The 17,407-nt window shown below is 52.3% G+C and overlaps 1 protein-coding gene across 1 annotated transcript in view; it reads right to left on the bottom strand.

The window, feature by feature from the left end:
• Positions 1 to 17,407, bottom strand: part of DNAH1 (dynein axonemal heavy chain 1) — a 74,945-nt gene that overhangs the window by 40,808 nt on the left and 16,730 nt on the right. The window contains exons 9-20 of the mRNA XM_048227067.2: positions 9,266 to 9,423; positions 8,187 to 8,398; positions 7,234 to 7,532; positions 5,731 to 5,881; positions 4,560 to 4,753; positions 4,239 to 4,464; positions 3,622 to 3,741; positions 3,183 to 3,265; positions 1,974 to 2,115; positions 1,366 to 1,521; positions 801 to 999; positions 468 to 721 (exon numbers count right to left, since the gene is read on the bottom strand). Of these exons, the coding sequence (XP_048083024.1) occupies positions 468 to 721; positions 801 to 999; positions 1,366 to 1,521; positions 1,974 to 2,115; positions 3,183 to 3,265; positions 3,622 to 3,741; positions 4,239 to 4,464; positions 4,560 to 4,753; positions 5,731 to 5,881; positions 7,234 to 7,532; positions 8,187 to 8,398; positions 9,266 to 9,423 (2,194 nt within the window). The remainder of the gene's footprint in view (positions 1 to 467; positions 722 to 800; positions 1,000 to 1,365; positions 1,522 to 1,973; positions 2,116 to 3,182; positions 3,266 to 3,621; positions 3,742 to 4,238; positions 4,465 to 4,559; positions 4,754 to 5,730; positions 5,882 to 7,233; positions 7,533 to 8,186; positions 8,399 to 9,265; positions 9,424 to 17,407) is intronic.

The raw sequence follows: 17,407 nt of genomic DNA, 5'->3' as shown, positions 1-17,407 counted from the left end.
CCCAGCCATGACCGTGGCCATCTGGCAAATACTCTCCGCTGGTCTGGGCACCAAATCCCCCAGGGACCTCGTCTGAATTCAAGGTCGTCTGGTACTCACACACGTACTGCCCGAGTACAGCACATACACCTACACTGGGAGGCTGGTTAGAAGCTCTGGTCCCAGTTCTAGCCCTTACTGGCTATGTCACCCCGGACAGTTGCTGAACCTCTCGGAGCCTTAATTTATTCATCTGTTAAATGAGGGTAAGACTTTCAGCTCCCTCCTGGGCCAAGAAGTACTTGAGAGGAGTAACTGAGTTATAATAGGGCTGGTGAACATTGCACCAAGCACTTTACATCCATGATTAACCCACTGAATAAAATGCACCTCAACCCCTGAGCCTGGGGAATGACCCCAGGGATGGGGCCCACGAGTGTCCTCCTCCCAGGCCCTGGGGCTGGGTGAGCCTCCTGGGGGCCACCCACCTGCTCAATGGCGTACTCCTTGCCAGCCACCTCGGCCACCTTGCTGATGCTCTCGATGTGGTCCTGCAGGTTCATCTCGAGGCAGCGAGTGAAGGTCAGGTTGGCCTTGGGCCTGACATTAATGTTGATCTCATTGGACAGCACCTCCCAGTGCCGGTTCCGCAGGCCAGGGTTGCGCAGCCCCTGGATCAGCGGGATGTACGGCTTGAACTCCTCGATGCGGGCCCTGATGTCCAAGGCCACGTCCTGGCAGGCTGCCGGGCAGGACAGGTAGGCGTGAGAAGCAGCCAGCACGGGCGGGGCAAGAGGGGACAGGCTGGCTCGACTGCCTACCTGGTATGTCCTTGAACTGCTTCACACACTTGTGCATAGTCTTGAAGGACTCGATGACGTTCTTCTCCAGCTGCTCAGCATCGATGGCCGACAGGGGGTCATTCATCCAACTCTCAGACCAGCGCAGCCAGTCAGAGGCCGTGGTCCAGAGGTCCAGGAATGGCTGGAACTCCTTCACCATCCTGGAGAGCTTGTCGTACTGCGGGGGCAGACGAACCAGGGCTGTCTGGGGGTCCTTTCCGGGCTCTCTGCACACTGCTCCTTCTTGGGCCAGGTCCTCTCCCCCTCCTTGTTCCCGGCTGCCGTCCCTGCTTCCTGTCCCCACGAGCCCTGGCCTGGCTGTCCTTCTTCCTGCCGCACACAGGCTCTGGGCTCGGAGTGGCTCGGCTAGGCCTTCTGCCTGGTTCCAGCCCATCTCCTTGCCCTGAGGGCCGGGGCTGGAGAGTTCCTCTCTGCAGCCTACTCAGTCCTACCCACCAAGCCCTACCTAGCCCGGCCACCTGGGAGCATGGGCTCTCCCTCAAGCCCCGGGGCCAAGGGGACGCCGGGCCCTCAGGAGGCCTACATTGGTGATGGGCAAGCCGAGGATGCGCTCGCGGTTATTATAGAGCATTGCCAGCTGCTGGCAGTCCTTCAGCTGCTTCTTGACCCGCCGCACCTCGTTGGCGATCTCGTGCGCTCGGGCGATCTCCACGTGGGTGGAGAAGCCAGCTACCACCAGCTGTGGGCCAAGGAGCAAGGGGTCAGAGGCCTCTGGGGCCCCAACCATGTGCCTGCATCCCCATACACACCCAGGAGCCCGAGGTCCCCAGGCAGCAACAGCTCCCAGCTGAGGGCACTCTCTTCTGGAGCAAGCCGGTTCCCGGCCCATCACAAGCAGGCTGACTGTCCCAGGGTGACACAGCAAGGTCAGAGGGAGCCCCAGCGCCTAGAACATTGTGCCCATTTTTTTGCTCACCGGGGCTCAGAGGACACAACAGAAGAGTTGGGACTCTTTGTAACCCTGAATTTTCTGGAGCTTGCTGCCCAGGCACCCCTCCAGCCATTTGTTCATCCACCCACCAGTCCACCCGCCAAACATTACCACAGTCCCTCCTGCATGCATGAAGCCAGGCCTGGCCCCAGAGCACATGGTGGGGAGCGAGGCGTAGCAGAGCCCTGAACCAGCCCTACCTGCAGTCCCTCCAGCTTCTCCTGGAAGTTGTTCTGATCCATGATCTGGATTTTGTGGAACTTCTCCTCATCTTCTATGTGCTGCTGCCGCACCATCTCTATCTGCCCAAGGATCTTAGAAGGCCAGTTGCTGGCAGCCCACCTGGAGGAGCCAGGGGTGGGCATTGGGGGGGGGAGGTCACAGGTGAAATCATGGGGTGGCACAGCCAGGCAGGGGCACCCAGGGTGAAGGGGAGGATGGGGGAATCCAGGCAGTGGCTGGAACCAGCCAGGGCCAAGCAACCAGGAAGTGGAAGTGAGCTGGAGGCAGCCACGGCCACCAACGGGGTCAGGGTGTGGGCCTGCCTGGCCGGGGAGGCTGTCCCTACCCTGCGGCTGTGGTCTGGGAGCTATGGTGGGCATCCAGGGAGATGCATTTCCACGGTGCCCAGTGCAGTGACGGGGCAAGGGGGAGAACGGTGTCGGAAATGAGAGAGGTCATGCTGGGCACCCCCTTACATTCTGCCTCTCCCATGAGGCAAAGCAACAGCCTCTAGTCTGCACTTCCTTGGTGCCCCCCCAGGCCACCAGGCCAGCTTCCTTCATATCAGACCGACTCCCTTTGCTGCCTGATGTGGGGGCTCTGTGGAATTAGGGGCTTCTGTCTGCATCTGGCCTAGGAATGCCGACCCTGGGGGAGGCCCACCCTGAGTACTGGGACGCACTGCAAAGCTAGTGCCTTGGGGCTCTTGACAGGTGTCCCAGGAGACAGTGCCGACCTCTCCCAGGCCCCGATATTCTAAAGTCACCCCAGGCCCGTCAGGCAGGGTGGACAAGGGGTTTCTGGGAGCCTCGGTAAGGCAGTCCCAACCTAAGGCTGTTTCCCACAAGGCTCTTGAGCTGGGTGGGGACAAGTGCTGCTCCCCAAGGACTGACCACCAGGCTGGCTTTGCCTGTTCTCTGTGGTCCCAAGGATCCCAAAGGGCCCCCACCACAAACAAGGGGATTCCAGGCCTGTGTGAACATGTGTGTGTCAGGCTGACAATGGTATAGAGAATGGAGTCAGAGTGAGGGGGCCAAGAGGCTCATGTGATTTCCTTCTGCGCCACTGGCCACCTGACCCCGGCCCACGTGGAGCCACAGTCTCAGACATCTTGGCTGGCATATCCCCCCACGGCTACGGGGATATCTGAGAGCCATGTGTCTCAGCACCTCTTTGCTCCCACTCACTTGTCGTTGAAGTCCTCTGTGCTGAGGTTGTACAGGAATTCATCCATGACCTGGTAGTCATCCATGACCTTCACGATCCGCTCCTGCACGGACAGGTGGTAATGAAACTGCATGTGTGGGACCCCAAAGTGGTTAGGCGCTAAGGAAAGGTGGCTCTCTTCCACAGAGGGAGGATTGGGGTTAGGGAGGAGGCGCAGGGTGCACGGCCAGCCCTGGGCTCAGGGTTCCAAAGGCCAAGCTGCCACACCTCCAACCCCCGCCCCCGTCCCATACCTTCTACCCTCCTGGCCTCCCAGATAGCATGGTTCTGAACCTCCACCATGCATCCAGCCTGGTAACCTCCCAACTCCCCCCTCGTTCTCTGTGTCTACCTCACCTCTAGCCTCCTGGCTCCTAATCTCCCAGCCCTGACCCCCAGGCCCCCTGACACCCGCCTCACCTCCAGCCCCACCAGCTTCTCAGGGATGCCCTTCATCCACTCTCGAAGTTCAGCCAATTCCTCGATGCTGTTGGGCTTCTCATAGATCTTGCGGCTGATGCTGCGAAACTCCTCACAGATCTGGCGGTGGGCAGAGGGCGTTGGGGAGGCCATGTACCCTCTACGTCCTTTCCTGGGGCCTGCTCCTCCTCCTTGGATCCCAGTGTCTCCCGACAGGTAACTGCCCCCACCCTGCCACATCCTGCAGCTGACCTGCTACGGAGCTGAGGCCTCCCTAGCCTCCTGTGCCCGCCCAACACATGCATGGGGCTTCTGAGGCCACTCGCACACCCTCGGCTCCATGAAATGGCCCATCTTCGGGAGAGATTCCCAGGTCTTTCCAAGTCTAGGAAAAGAGGTAGCAGCCCCCATTTCCTGGGATCTTCCGTATGGGACAGCTCCCTGCCGGCAGGCCGGGGGTCAAAGCAGGTTGACTTTCATATCCTTTCATCGGCCTGGGCATCTGCAGACAGCCCTCGCCCTGCCTAGGGACACCTTATTCGTGGGAGCTCGTCCCCGACGCGAGAGCGGGTGCACGTGCTGTTGCAGTCACCAGGGCCGGGTGGGCGGGCACTTACATCGTCCACCTCCTTGTGCAGGTTCTTGGCCAGGATGTCCAGCGTGGACGTGGCCAGGGCCTTGCGCTTCTTGGACAGGCTCTGCTTGACGTTGTCGACGTTGATGTAGAAGGGCCCAATGACGATACTGCTGGGCAGCGAGCTGTCCAGGATCTCTTTTTCCCGCAGGTGGGCGAGCACCACCTCCCGTACTTCCGAGGCCGACGGGGAACGTGTCTGGTAGGCTCTGTGGACAGTGGGCACACGCGAAGGGCAGACGGTGGTAAGTGGGTGGCCGGGAGTCACACCGACACCCAGACGCCCTCAGATGTACGCACGCACTTGAGGAAGGTGGCAATGTCGTTGTTATTCAGCTCCAAATACTTCTGGTACTCCCCGGCGTAAGCCTGCAGTGGGATCATGGCCTTGCGCATAGCATTGGCGATGACGGCCCGCAGCTCCTCCACCAATGGCTCGTGGAGCCCCACGGACTCCAGCAGGGGGTCGCCACTGATAAAGATGTCCTCCATCACCAGCTGCGGAGCCAGGGGTGGAGAGCCGGATGAGCCACCCAGCAGGTGGGCAGAGGAATTAGAGATGGGATCCGAAGCCTGAGTGGGCAGCAGTGTGGCCAATCACAGACAGCGTGGTGGGGGTCGGGGCAGCAGTGTGGCCAATCACTGGCACTGTGGTGAGGGTCGGGGCAGCAGTGTGGCCAATCACTGGCACTGTGGTGAGGGTCGGGGCAGCAGTGTGGCCAATCACTGGCACTGTGGTGAGGGTCAGGGCAGCAGTGTGGTCAATCACAGACAGCGTGGTGGGGGTCGGGGCAGCAGTGTGGCCAATCACAGACAGCGTGGTGAGGGTTGGGGAGAGGGTCTGCTGTGGTGCCTCTGAGTGCAGGCTGTGGACTAATACAGGGCTGGAAGCCCCAGGAGCCCCCTTGCCCGCCAGGGGCAGTGCCTTCCTCTGCCCGGGCCTGACAGTCCAGTGCCCAGGAAAGGAGAAGACGGGACCACCAGGTCACTGATGGCTCTGGCTAACCAGTAAGGAAAACAAGAGGGGCCTGGAGTTCTAGAAGCTCTTGGGCTGGGAGGAGTGGGATGTAACCAGGTGTGTGATGAGCAGGGACTTCTGGCAAGGAGTCCCAAGTGTGGAGGTCAGTGTGCAACCACATCTTAGCGGGAGAGAGAGGCCAGGAGCTGGGTGGGATCAAGAGGGTAGAATCCGGGCCAGACAGCTGTGACAGGGGTGCGTGGACGAGCCCAGCTCCAATCGCAGGTCTGACACTTAGTCACTTTGTGCCCTTATGGGGCACGACAAAATGGGGACGCTAATGGTTCCCAGCACAGCTTGTGGTGAGGAATAAGTGAGAATTGAAGGTCTGAGCACACTACCGACCAGGGGGGAGGCCTGAAATAAAGCTGAACTGCTCTAATACAGTTGGCCTCTGGCTCGGTAGCCACAAGCAGCCAGGCCAGCAGGTGCCCTGGGCCTTGAACTGTGGCTGTACCTTTTCCAGCTGGGGCACTGCGTGCGTGGCCAGGATGCCCTTGTCGAAGAGGTTGAGCAGCGATGTCTCGAAATTCTCCAGTGGCGTGCTGTAGTGCACCCCCGAGCTATCCAGCACCAGGTCCACGATGAACAAGGGATTCTTCCGGGGCCTGTGGGGCAATAGTCAGGCTGACGGTGGGCAGAGACCTGCCAGCATGATGGCTCTCGAGCTTCTTCATGCATGAGAATTGCCTCCTCCCTCCTTCTAGAAACCTCTAAGTTACCAGAAAAACACAGACCAGCCAAAGATTACTCACTCCCTGCCACTTGCCCAGAGGTTCACAGGCACCAGGGAGAGGGAGGACCACCATGCCATTCTGAGGTCATCAGGGCAGGTGAGCCAGACCCTGGATCCTTGCGGCACCCACGCTGCCCCCAGAAGGCTGTCATCCTTGGCTTCACATGCCCACTACATGCCAACAACCCTCAAGCCTAGATCCCAGCCAGGCCTCCCCAATGCACTCTGGATTGCCATCTACCACCCACCTGGGCCTTTAATGGGCATCTCAAACATTGTGTCCCGTGACTCCCACCAGCTCCCCTCAGGGCTCGGTACTAGTGGTGGACCCCAGGAGTCAGCTTGTCTCCCCCCAACCTCCTCCCACTGCAACCAGGCCCATAGCACTGCCACCCAGGCATGGCCCCAAATCTGCCCCCCCCCCAAGTCCCAGCCGCATCATCCCTTGTCTAGACAACGGCAGGAGACTTGGTCTGATTTGTCTTCTGCCTCACTTGTCCCTACAAATCCAGAGCATTGTTTAATCAGATTATAACTCCCCTCTGATGGCTGCCGACCACACTTAGAATAAATCTAGCCCCGACTGTGACCCCAGGAGGCTCTGATCTGGCCTGTCCCTGCAACTTCTCCCCCATCATCCTGACCAGCCTTCCCTACTCCAGCCATAGCTGCTGGCCTTTCCATTCTTGACTGCCCCCCGATCTTCCTCCCCTCCGAGCCTCTACATGTGCTGGGCCTTCCACCCGGGGCCTCTCCTTCACACATCTCCCTGGCCGCTTTCCTCTCAGTCTCAGGTCTTGACTCAGATGACCCTGACCCCCTGGCAGAGTCCCCTGCCCCACCCGGGGTCTGTCACGGCCCCTGCCAAGATCGGCAGTGACCGTCTATTGATTCATTTGCTTGCTGTCTGTCCCCCATGAGAGCAGGAGTCATGCCTCTCTGGTTCCCCCAGAACCCCACCTGGCTCATGGCAAGTGCTCGAAGAATATTTCTTTTGACTGAGTAACTCAGGGACTGATGGAGAAAACGAAGGTCACCCAGAGACGTGCGAGTCAGAGCTGGTGGGACATTCCCGGGCCACCAGGGCAGGGGCCGGGCTCTCCCTACCATCCAGGACCCGGTAGTGCAGGGCACGCTGGTCCCGGCTGCCCCGCCCCCCCACTTGTGCCAGCCTAGCAAGGAGTAGTGGGGGCGTCCCCGGCGCCTGCGCTCGGCCAGCCCCACCTGTAGGGGCTGTTGATGAGGTCGTGGCCCCAGACCATGTGATCGGGGCAGTCCAGCACGCTGCAGCACGCATCGCTGATGAACTGTGAGAAGCTGGCCAGCGAGTCCTGCACCAGGAAGCGCAGCGCGTCTTGCAGCACGTGCTTGAGCAGCTCCATCAGCTTGCGCAGCTTGGACAGGAGGTACACCTCCCAGCTGGTTTCGTAGAGGTTGTACCAGCCCTTGCTCATGTCACGCAGGCTGCTCCGCATGGCCACCTTGAGAGTGCTGATCCAGCTGTCCCTGAGGAACATCTGCACCTGGAGTGGCCATGGTGGCATCAGGCGGGCCGCCCGGGAACCTGTGCCCACAGCCACCACGCTCGGTGACCGGAGGCAGCAGGGTGCCGGGCCAGCCTCAGGACCCGGATGACCACGGAAGGATCTCCCCCCCCCCAACTGACGGCCGAGCCCTACCACCAACACCCTCCTGTGACCCTGGGGACCGGGGCTCCTCTGGGGGCAGGAGGGAGGAGGAGCAGCAGAAGCAGGGCTTTCTCCCGACCTAAGGGAGAGACCGAGGGACTAAGACACAGGAAATGAGCAGAGACAGACACAGAGTGAAGCAGGGACGGGGAGCTTTTCTCCTGGGCCATCTGGTGATGGTCTCCCACAAGGCTGCCCCTTCTTCCCTCACACCCCAAACTTAGCGGGTATGTGGGGTTCCTGCTCTCCTTTCCAAGACAAGGGGTCTGCTTCAGAGGCCACCAGGGTTGGATGGCAAGCGACTAGAAAGGGAGCCTGGGAGCCTACCCTGGGTCTCCTCTCTGAAATGAACCATCCACCGGGGCCACCCCCAGCCTCCCACAAGGTCTAGGTTTTAAGGAGAACAGGGGCTCACGGCCTCACCGCTGGCCAGTCAGCTCCAAGGCTCCAGCCTGCATGTGGCCCTCCAAGCCCCGGAAGCCCACGCACCTGCGAGAAGGTCTGGGACTGGATCTGCTCGAACTCCTCCAGGCGACTGTACTTGGAGAGGTTTGAGTGGAACAGGGACATGGCGGTCACCTTGTTGCATTCAGCCCGCACCTTGCTGAGGGCCGTGATGACCTCTGGCCGTGTAAGCAGGGACACAAAGGTGAAGTCTTCCTTCTGCTCCCGGAAGGGGTAGCTGGGGACACTCACCAGCCCTGCAGGGGTGAGGGCGGAGGGCCAGTGTCAGATTGGCCTGGGACACACCAGGGGTTAGGATGCTCTACAGGGTGGTGATGGAGAGATACAACTCCCATCTCCTCCCAAAGAGAAACCACATCCCCAGAACCCCTCTCTCCCCGCAGCAAGCTGCCTGCTCTGGGGTGAGTAAATGGATCCCCTCCGGGCCTCTCTGGGTCACTGACCCCTTTGAAGTGGATGAGAACCACGGACCCTGTCCCCCTTCACTCCTGCCCACTCTGCATACAACCCAGCACCAAGCAAGGGAGATGAGGGTACCGGGACCCTCGGACTGCCCACTGTCCATGCCCCACCCCAGCTTCCTGGACACTTCATACATGTGGCAGCTCGGGCCGGGAAATGAAATTCAGTCATCAGAGAAGTCAAAGCAAGGAGGGCCTGGGGGAACTAGTGTCCTACTCGAGACTCAGTCTGCCACGGGTCAGATGGGGCTGCAGCAATGCCACCGGCTCCTGCTGTTCTATGTCCCTCAGACCGTCAGAGCCCTTCCATCCGCTTCTGAACAGTGGTTGTCCTAATACACATTACCTGCTTCCTTCTGTGCTACTCAGACTACTGGGATGGATGGATGGATCGATTGCTTGATTTAGAGAGAGGCGGATGGGGAGAGGGGCACAGGGAGAGGGAGAGAATCTTAAGCAGTGCCCCAAGACTCCTAGTTTTTATAAGAGCCTTCATGGACACCCCGGCCCCCGCCCCAGCTCCCTAGGCAGCTGGGGAAGAAGCTGGGAGTGTCAGGTTTACGGACCACCTTACAGGGAGGAGCGGGAGGGCTCTGGCTACGTGGGTGGCCACGGGGCCCGCCTTCGTCCAGCCGCCCTCACCTTGCCTGGGCACCTTCTCCTCCTCCTTCTCAGGCAGGGTCACGTAGGAGAACGTGTCCGGCTTGGAGGAGACAATCTGGTCAAAGCTGATTTTGTTCATGCTGCGCTCATAGTCCAGGCTCACCTCTCTGGAGAGATTGCTGAGGTGCTCCAGAACCCTGCCAATGGGGAAGGGGGCAGGGGAGTCAGGGGGCTCCCCACACCCTGTCACCCCCACGCTGTGGGCTCTGGCATTGACCTGTGGGCATGTGTTTGGGACTTCCCTTCCAGATTCATGGGCACACCTCCCACCTGGCCCCCAGCCACTAACCTCCATCACCCTTGTCCCTGCCTCTTAAGTGTCACACCCCCCTCTCCCATCGCACCAGTTGAGTCGGCCTGTATTGTTTCTCATTTCTCAGTGTCATCCCAGCAAGACACTGTCCCTGCCTGGTCCCCTCACTTCCACCCCTGCCCATTCCAATCCACTCCCCACAAAACTAAAGTCTGAGCACATCCTTCTCTTGCTAAAAATCCGTCCTGGGCCCCTGCATCCTAGGATAAAGTCAGACCTCTTCCTGGGACCAGACCCTCCCTGTTCTCAGCTCTAGTCACCTTCCTGCCCCACCCTCAGCCCAGCTTCAGCCACAGGCAGCCCCCCTGGGTTCCTGGAGGCACTCTGAGCTCTCACCTCAGAGCCTTTGCATTTACCGTTCCCTCTGGTGGCCACATTCTGATCCCAGCCCCTCCTGCTGCCTGACCAGCCCAGGCTCCAAACTTGGGGTTTCTACCCCAGGCACGCTTTGCCCCCTCCGGATGAGGGCAGCCTCATTTGTGCGCCCAAAGTTCTTCCCCTGTCTCAACAATCCTGACCTCCTGAGGGCATTTTTTTCATTCATTCACTATTGCTCCCCCAGCCAGAATCCTCTTCTCCCCTTACTTTTTCCAAGACTCAGCTCAAATGAGCTGAGGCCTTCTCTTGACAGGAGAGCCCCATCCATGACATCTCTATTCCCTTGTCTTGCTTTGTCTCCACAGTGCCTACCAAACCCTGAATCACCTTGTTTTCTCATTGTGTATCTCCCTGGCCAGACTGAAAGCCCAGGAGGGCAGGCCCTTCATGGGGTGTGTTCACAGCTGCGCCCCTGTGTCTGGCACAAGAGGGAGACTTGCTTGCCTGCCTGGTGTCCACTTTCTCCTCATTGCACCTCACTGTTGTTCTGGGACTCTCTCCTTTCTCACATGACTTAGGGCAAGTTGACGTGTCCCAGCTCTGGGGCCGTGGCAGAGCTCGACCAGACTACTACTTGGCTTAGGAGTGGGAACGTGATCCGGTCATCATCAACCATCGATGCAGAGCTATAAAACCAACCTCCCTTGTCCCATCTTCCCCAGGACAAATGCTGGGGTGTTGTTCATGCTCCAGAGTTGCCTGTGAGATCAGAGGCCCTACTTCTCTTAAAACCGCATCTCTGCCCAGCGGCTTGCCTCCATTATATCCTGCCACCTCCCTTACATGTCTCCTGGGAGGACTCCATCAATACATCCGTTATACAAGAATCCCCCCCCATATGGGCTCGGCTTCGAGGGAATCCAATCTAGGGCAGGACTTGGTGGACTCTGGACTTTGTACTTCCGAAACTGTTGCTGCCACCTGCCCAGGGATGAAGCCAGAGCCCAATGGGGACACAGCCCTGCGTCCGATTTCTAGTTCTCAGTAAAGCAGTGTGTTTTCCTGCTGTCTAAGCCAATCTGAGCCCGGCTATTTGTTATAAACAGCCCAAAACATTCTCAGTGATTTAAAACCCAAGAAATGGAATTCTGGACAACCAAGGTAATGGTGGCCACATCAATGCCAACCTCCCCACACGCTCTCAAAAGACAGAAGGAAAGAGAAAAAACAAAAGCCAGGACAAATCACACCACCAAAATCCATACCGTCAGCATACCCAGCATAAAGAAAATGCCCAAACTTCACATTATCTTTAAGTAGAAAAATAATTGTCAGTTCCCAGTGAGGTGCAGCTCACCTCCTGCTGCCAGCCTGCATGGAGGACGGGGGCCATCTGGGGAAGACGGAGCAGAAGAGGGGTAGCCCCTAAGCTTGGTCTGAAGTCCTGCCAGAAAGAGAGAAAGTCCACCCCACTGCAAAAACACTGACCATGAGTCCCGGAGAATCAGAGCACTTAGGGCAAGGAAGGGACTTCCACGCATTCATTCAAGGTGACGTTCTTTGAAAGGCATCATGACGTTGGAGGGCGGAGGTAAAAGAAAAGGAGGACTTTGGAGATTGAAGGGTGATGGGAAAGGAAGCAAAAGTGAAAAATTAGAGTCCTGCAAGGTAAGAGAAAACAACAACTTGGGAGGACAACCCCTCTCCCCAACACACACACACACACACACACACACACACACACACACACACACGCAGCCATCCGCTCAGAAAAAGAAAAAAAACCTGGTTTGCTCTCCTAACGGAAGAGGGCGCCCTGGAACTAGGAATTTTGTAAATCATCCCAAATCCGAGAATGGAAGGGGTGAAAGTAGATGACACTTACATAAAGCTACTGAGAGAGAAAGAGAGAGAGAGAACCCACCTCACCTGATGAAAATTCTCATCCAACCCTCAAAGAAAAAAACAAGGACAAAGCAGAAGAAAACTAGCACAGCGCTTCAAACCGAACTAAATATCTTCAAACAAGTGTTTGGGCATATGAAAAACCTTGAATCAGAATTTCACAACTAAAACACCGAAATAGGCAAATAACAGGAAGAAACGAAAAGCTATTTCATTGAACTCAGGGGGGAAAATGGAAGAAACAAAATTATCTCTGGAAGGAAGGTAAAATTAGAGGTGCCTAAGGAAGAATGAGTCAAGCAAAAAATGTAATAAAGTACATTGAAGAAAGACCAGAATATAACCAAGAAAATTAAAATGAGGAGGGAAAAGAACTAAAAAGGGACACAAATGTTTAAATTAGAAATAGGTAGGGGCGCTTGGATGGCTCATGGGGCACCTGGGTGGCTCAGATGGTTAAGTGTCTGCCTTCAGCTCAGGTCATGATCCCGGGGTCCTAGGATCCAGCCCCCCATTGGGCTCCCTGCTTGGCGGGGAGCCTGCTTCTCCCTCTCCCTCTGCTGTTCCCCCTGCTTGTGCTCTCTCTCTCTAATGAATAAATAAATAAAATCTTTAAAAAAAATAGATGAAGCAGCAAGATAGATGATAGATGAGATAGATAGATAGATAGATAGATAGATAGAGATAAAGATAGAGAAATATAAGGGAATCTGATAAAGAAAAACAGGATAATGGAACAGAATATTTAAAACTATAATCCAAGAGAAATTTCCAGAAATAAAGAGTATCTGAATCTATGTATTTAAAAAGCCCATTTTGTACTTAGGAAAACTGACCCAGAATGATCAACTCTGAGACATACCCTAGTAAAATGATTAGACTTTAAAGATGAAAAACAAACAAAAAAACCCCAAGGCCTCCAAGCCAAAAAATCAAACAACTTACAAGGACACAGGAGTTAGACTGGCATCGGGCCTCTCAAAATCAACACTGAAAGCAAGTCAACAAAAGAGCAGCATTAAAACAAACAAAAAACCTCAAGCAATGACAGTGTGAAATAAGAATTTTATATCAAATCAAGTTGTCGTCAAGTCTTTTTTTTTTTTTAAAAGATTTTATTTATTTATTTGACAGAGATAGGAACAGCCAGCGAGAGAGGGAACACAAGCAGGGGGAGTGGGAGAAGAAGCAGCAGGCTCACAGCGGAGGAGCCTGATGTGGGGCTCGATCCCACAACGCGGGGACGCCGGGATCACGCCCTGAGCCGAAGGCAGACGCTTAAGCGCTGTGCCAGCCAGGCACCCCATGTTGTCATCAAGTCTTCAACATTCAAGACCTATACCATACTCTTGAGCCCTTGATGAGGAATCTACTAGAAGAGGAGCTTCATTCAACCAAGAGATTGATGGGGTTCAGGACACACTTCCCCAAATATGGCACCTTGGCATACTGAATGTTTTAAGCTGAAGGAATTTGAGAAATGGGCTTCCCCTGAATCGGGTCATAAGATCCTCATGCGAGACATGCCCTCCTTAAACCCAGAGGAAAAGGCGTCCTTAGCTCCAAGATGGAATGACACCAAGAGGAATCCCAATGAAGAGGCCTCCCTCAGTTTTCCTCAGTTTACTACCCTTAGCTCATATCCTTGTGTCTTGCCACAATTCCCACAGCCTTCTACTCTTCACCGGACCTAGCATAGGTTTAACCCCTTCAGGTCTTCATTTCCTTATGAAGGCTCCCATGTCAAGGGAAACATAAATTTGTAAGCTCCTCTCTTGCTAATCTGTCTTTGTTACAGAGCCTCAGCCAAGAACCTAGAAGGGTATAAAGAAAGAAGATTGTTCTTTCCTATCCCGCAAAATGACAGGAGAAACTTCAGAAAAAAAGTCTGATATACTCAATTGACTTAATTGTAGATTTAAGACTAAAACAAAGATGGGGAGTCTGGCTGGTTCAGTGGGTGGAGCGCGTGATTCTTGACCTCAGGATTGTGAGTTCGAGCCCCACGTTGGGCATAGAGCATACAATCACTCGATCACTAAAATTTATTTTAAAAAATAAAAATAAAACAAAGATAGAGATGAGAGTGGAAGAATATCATATCAAAATAGTAAGGAGAAAAAATGCAACTAAAAATGGGAGGAGAGGGGTACCTGGGTGGCTCAGCGTCGGTTGAGTCTCACTCTAAGTTTGGGCTCAGGTCATGATCTGGGTGGGTGGGAGGGGGTGTCCTGAGCTTGAATCCCTCAAAAGGCTCTGTGCTCAGCGGGGAGGCTGCATCTCTCCTTCTTCTTGTCCCGCTGCCCCTCCCCCACCTCATACTCTCTAAAATAAATAAATGATTCTTTTTTAAAATGGGAGGCAAGAGGGATGAAGAAAGTAGAATAAAGTCAAGACTGTTACAAAGGAAATCAAAGGGAGTAGAAGGATACCATTGAAAATGGACAAAGCAGATATTAACAGGTTAAATAAGAAAGCAGGGGACATGGGGCACTATAAAAGGCTTAACTACAAAAGAAACCGCTCAAATAAGGTACAAAACTGCCCACATACCAAAAGAAATTTAAAAAGTGAGGGGCGCCTGGCTGGCTCAGTTGGAAGATCATGGGACTCTTGATCTCAGGGTTGTGAGTTCCAGCCCCACGTTGGGTGTAGAGAATATTTAAAAATAAAAGCTTTAAAAAAAAAAGAAATTAAAAAGTGAAAGAACAAAGAAACTACATCACGTAAAGAAGGAAACAGAATTGAGATCAAACGTAGCAGCTCTATCAATAAATATGAATGGGTTTAACTCACTTATTACAAGAGAAAGATCTTCAATTTGACTCGCAAAGTAAGACCTGACTATACACTGATAACAAGAGATCTCTCTCACTCAGAAAGGCTAAAAATGGCGGGATGGGCAAAAATATCTCAGGAAAATGGAAATGACAAAAGTCAGGTTACAATGCTGATATCATAAAAGGTAAATTCTGGTCATAGAGCCTTTGACCTGATCAAGAGCACTTTTTAATGCTAAAAGCCACAATTAGTAACGATAATATAACACACTATTCTCCATGGACAAAAATAAGTAAAGATATCAAAGAAATAAATAACATAATTCAGGGATGCCTGGGTGGCTCAGTCGGTTAAGCGTCTGCCTTGGGCTCAGGTCATGATCCCAGGGTCCTGGGATCAAGTCCCACATCGGGCTCTTTGCTCAGCGGGAGCCTGCTTCTCCCTCTGCCTGCAGCTCTGCTTGTGTGCGTTCTCTTTCTCTCTCTGACAAGCAAAATCTTTAAATAAATAAATAAATAAATAAATAAACAAACAAACAAATTTTTAAAATAACATAATAAGATAGATTTTTCTGGAATACATGCATATATAAAGCTCTTATACCCTAACAATAGGGATATACCTCTTCTCACGTGCAAGTAGAACATTCAGCAAAAAATTGATATATATTAAGTCACAGAGAAAACATCAGCAAGTTCTATAGAGTAGAAATATTATAAGTAACACTCTCTGATCTCAATGCCATAAAAGTAGAAATTATTAACAACAAATTTTAACAAGTCCTTTTCATGAGGAAAATTGTAAAACCCAACATTAAACAATTCTTTAAAGAAATGGGAAATATAAATCAGATTTTTGGAATAAAAAAATGAAATACTACATATCAGAATCTGTGACTATTTTTAAAGCAGTTATCAATAGAAAGTTCATTAGCCTTAAACACAGTTATCAGTAAAAACATAAATAAGTGAATTAAATTCCTATAATATAAATTCCTATTAATATAAATTCCTATAAACATAACAAAACATAAGCCAAAAGAAGGCACAAGAAAGGAAATAATAGAAAGTGGAAATGGGGGGCGCCTGGGTGGCACAGCGGTTAAGCGTCTGCCTTCGGCTCAGGGTGTGATCCCTGCGTTATGGGATCGAGCCCCGCATCAGGCTCCTCTGCTGTGAGCCTGCTTCTTCCTCTCCCACTCCCCCTGCTTGTGTTCCCTCTCTCGCTGGCTGTCTCTATCTCTGTCAAATAAATAAATAAAATCTTCAAAAAAAAAAAAAAGAAAGAAAGAAAGTGGAAATGGGGGCACCTGTGTGGCTCAGTCAGTTAAGTGTGTCAGTTCGGCTCAGATCATGATCTCAGGGTTCTGGGATGGAGCCCCATGTCACGCTCCATACTCAGCAGGGAGTCTGCTTGTCCCTCTGCCCTCCTCCCCCTTTCTCTCTCTCTCTCAAATAAATAAATAAATAAATAAATAAATAAATAAATAAAATCTTTATTAAAAAAAGGAGTAGAAATGAACGAGGTAGACGTAGAAAACAGTCAAATTAATAAATCAAGGTCCTATTTTTTTAAAAAATTAACACATCAAACAAATCACTAAGAAACTTAATTAAGCAAAAAAGGAAGAGAGCATAACTCTACAAAATAAGAAGAGAGGAGGGGGAAGTCGACATTGAGATAGAAAAAACTTTCTAAATCATGAGACCACTTATCAAAAGTCTAGGCAAATACACACACACACACACACACATTTAAAGATTTTATCCATTTATTTGAGAGAGAAACAGAATTAGCAACAGAGAACATGAGTGGGGAGGAGAGGGAGAAGCCGGCTCCCCGCGGAGCAGGGAGCCTTCCGTGGGGCTCCATCCCAAGACCCCGGGATCACGACCCAAGCCGAAAGCAGACGCCAACCAACCCAGCCACCCAGCACCCCTAGGCAAATATATTTTAAAACCTAGAAAACACGGATCATTTTTTAGAGAACCAAAGTATATCAAAATTGACCCCCAAATTGGAAATACAAAGCTTAACTAGACCAATTCCTTTAGAAAAATGAAGTTATAGAGGAACTATCCCACCAGAAACACCACATCCAAATGGTTTCAGAAGGGAATAACCAGATAGCCTCAATACAATAAAAATTGTTCCAGAGTACTGAAAAATGAAGGAAAACATCAATATTCTTCTTATAAAGCAAGTATAACTTGTTTCAAACTTGAAAATGACAGTACAAAAAAAATTACAAACCAACACTACTTATATTGATGCAAAAGTTCTAGACAGCATACTAACCAACAGAACCCAATACATTTTTTAAAAAATGATACACCATGGCCAGGTGGGATTTATTAAAGGAATCCAAGATTGTTTCACTATCAGAAAATCAATTAATATAATACACCATGTTAATAGATCTAAGGAGACAAATCATAGGATTATCTCCATAAGTACTTTAAAAGCCTGTGACAAATAAACACTTGGAAGAAAGCAGTAGTTTCAATGAATATGTGATTAAATAAAGTCCTAAAGCTAGCATTTTCTTAAGGGGGAAACTTACTAGAGGTACTTCCACTATTATTAGGAACAAGGTAAGGATCCCTACCATCTCTACTACTGTTCAATGTTGTACTGCAGGTATTGGAAAATGCAATTAGGCAAGAGAAAGTGATTAGAGGAATAAGAATTGGAGAAGAATAAGTAAAACTATCTCTATCTACAGGTAATATGTACTTAGAAAGCCCTGGAGAATCAATGATAAAACACATTCAAACAATTCAGTAAGGATTGTTTGCAACAGG

The sequence above is a fragment of the Ursus arctos genome, unplaced genomic scaffold, assembly GCF_023065955.2.
Source record: "Ursus arctos isolate Adak ecotype North America unplaced genomic scaffold, UrsArc2.0 scaffold_14, whole genome shotgun sequence".
Taxonomy (NCBI): domain Eukaryota; kingdom Metazoa; phylum Chordata; class Mammalia; order Carnivora; family Ursidae; genus Ursus; species Ursus arctos.
Note: the sequence above shows the minus strand (reverse complement) of the source record. Positions and strands in the feature narration are given on the sequence as shown.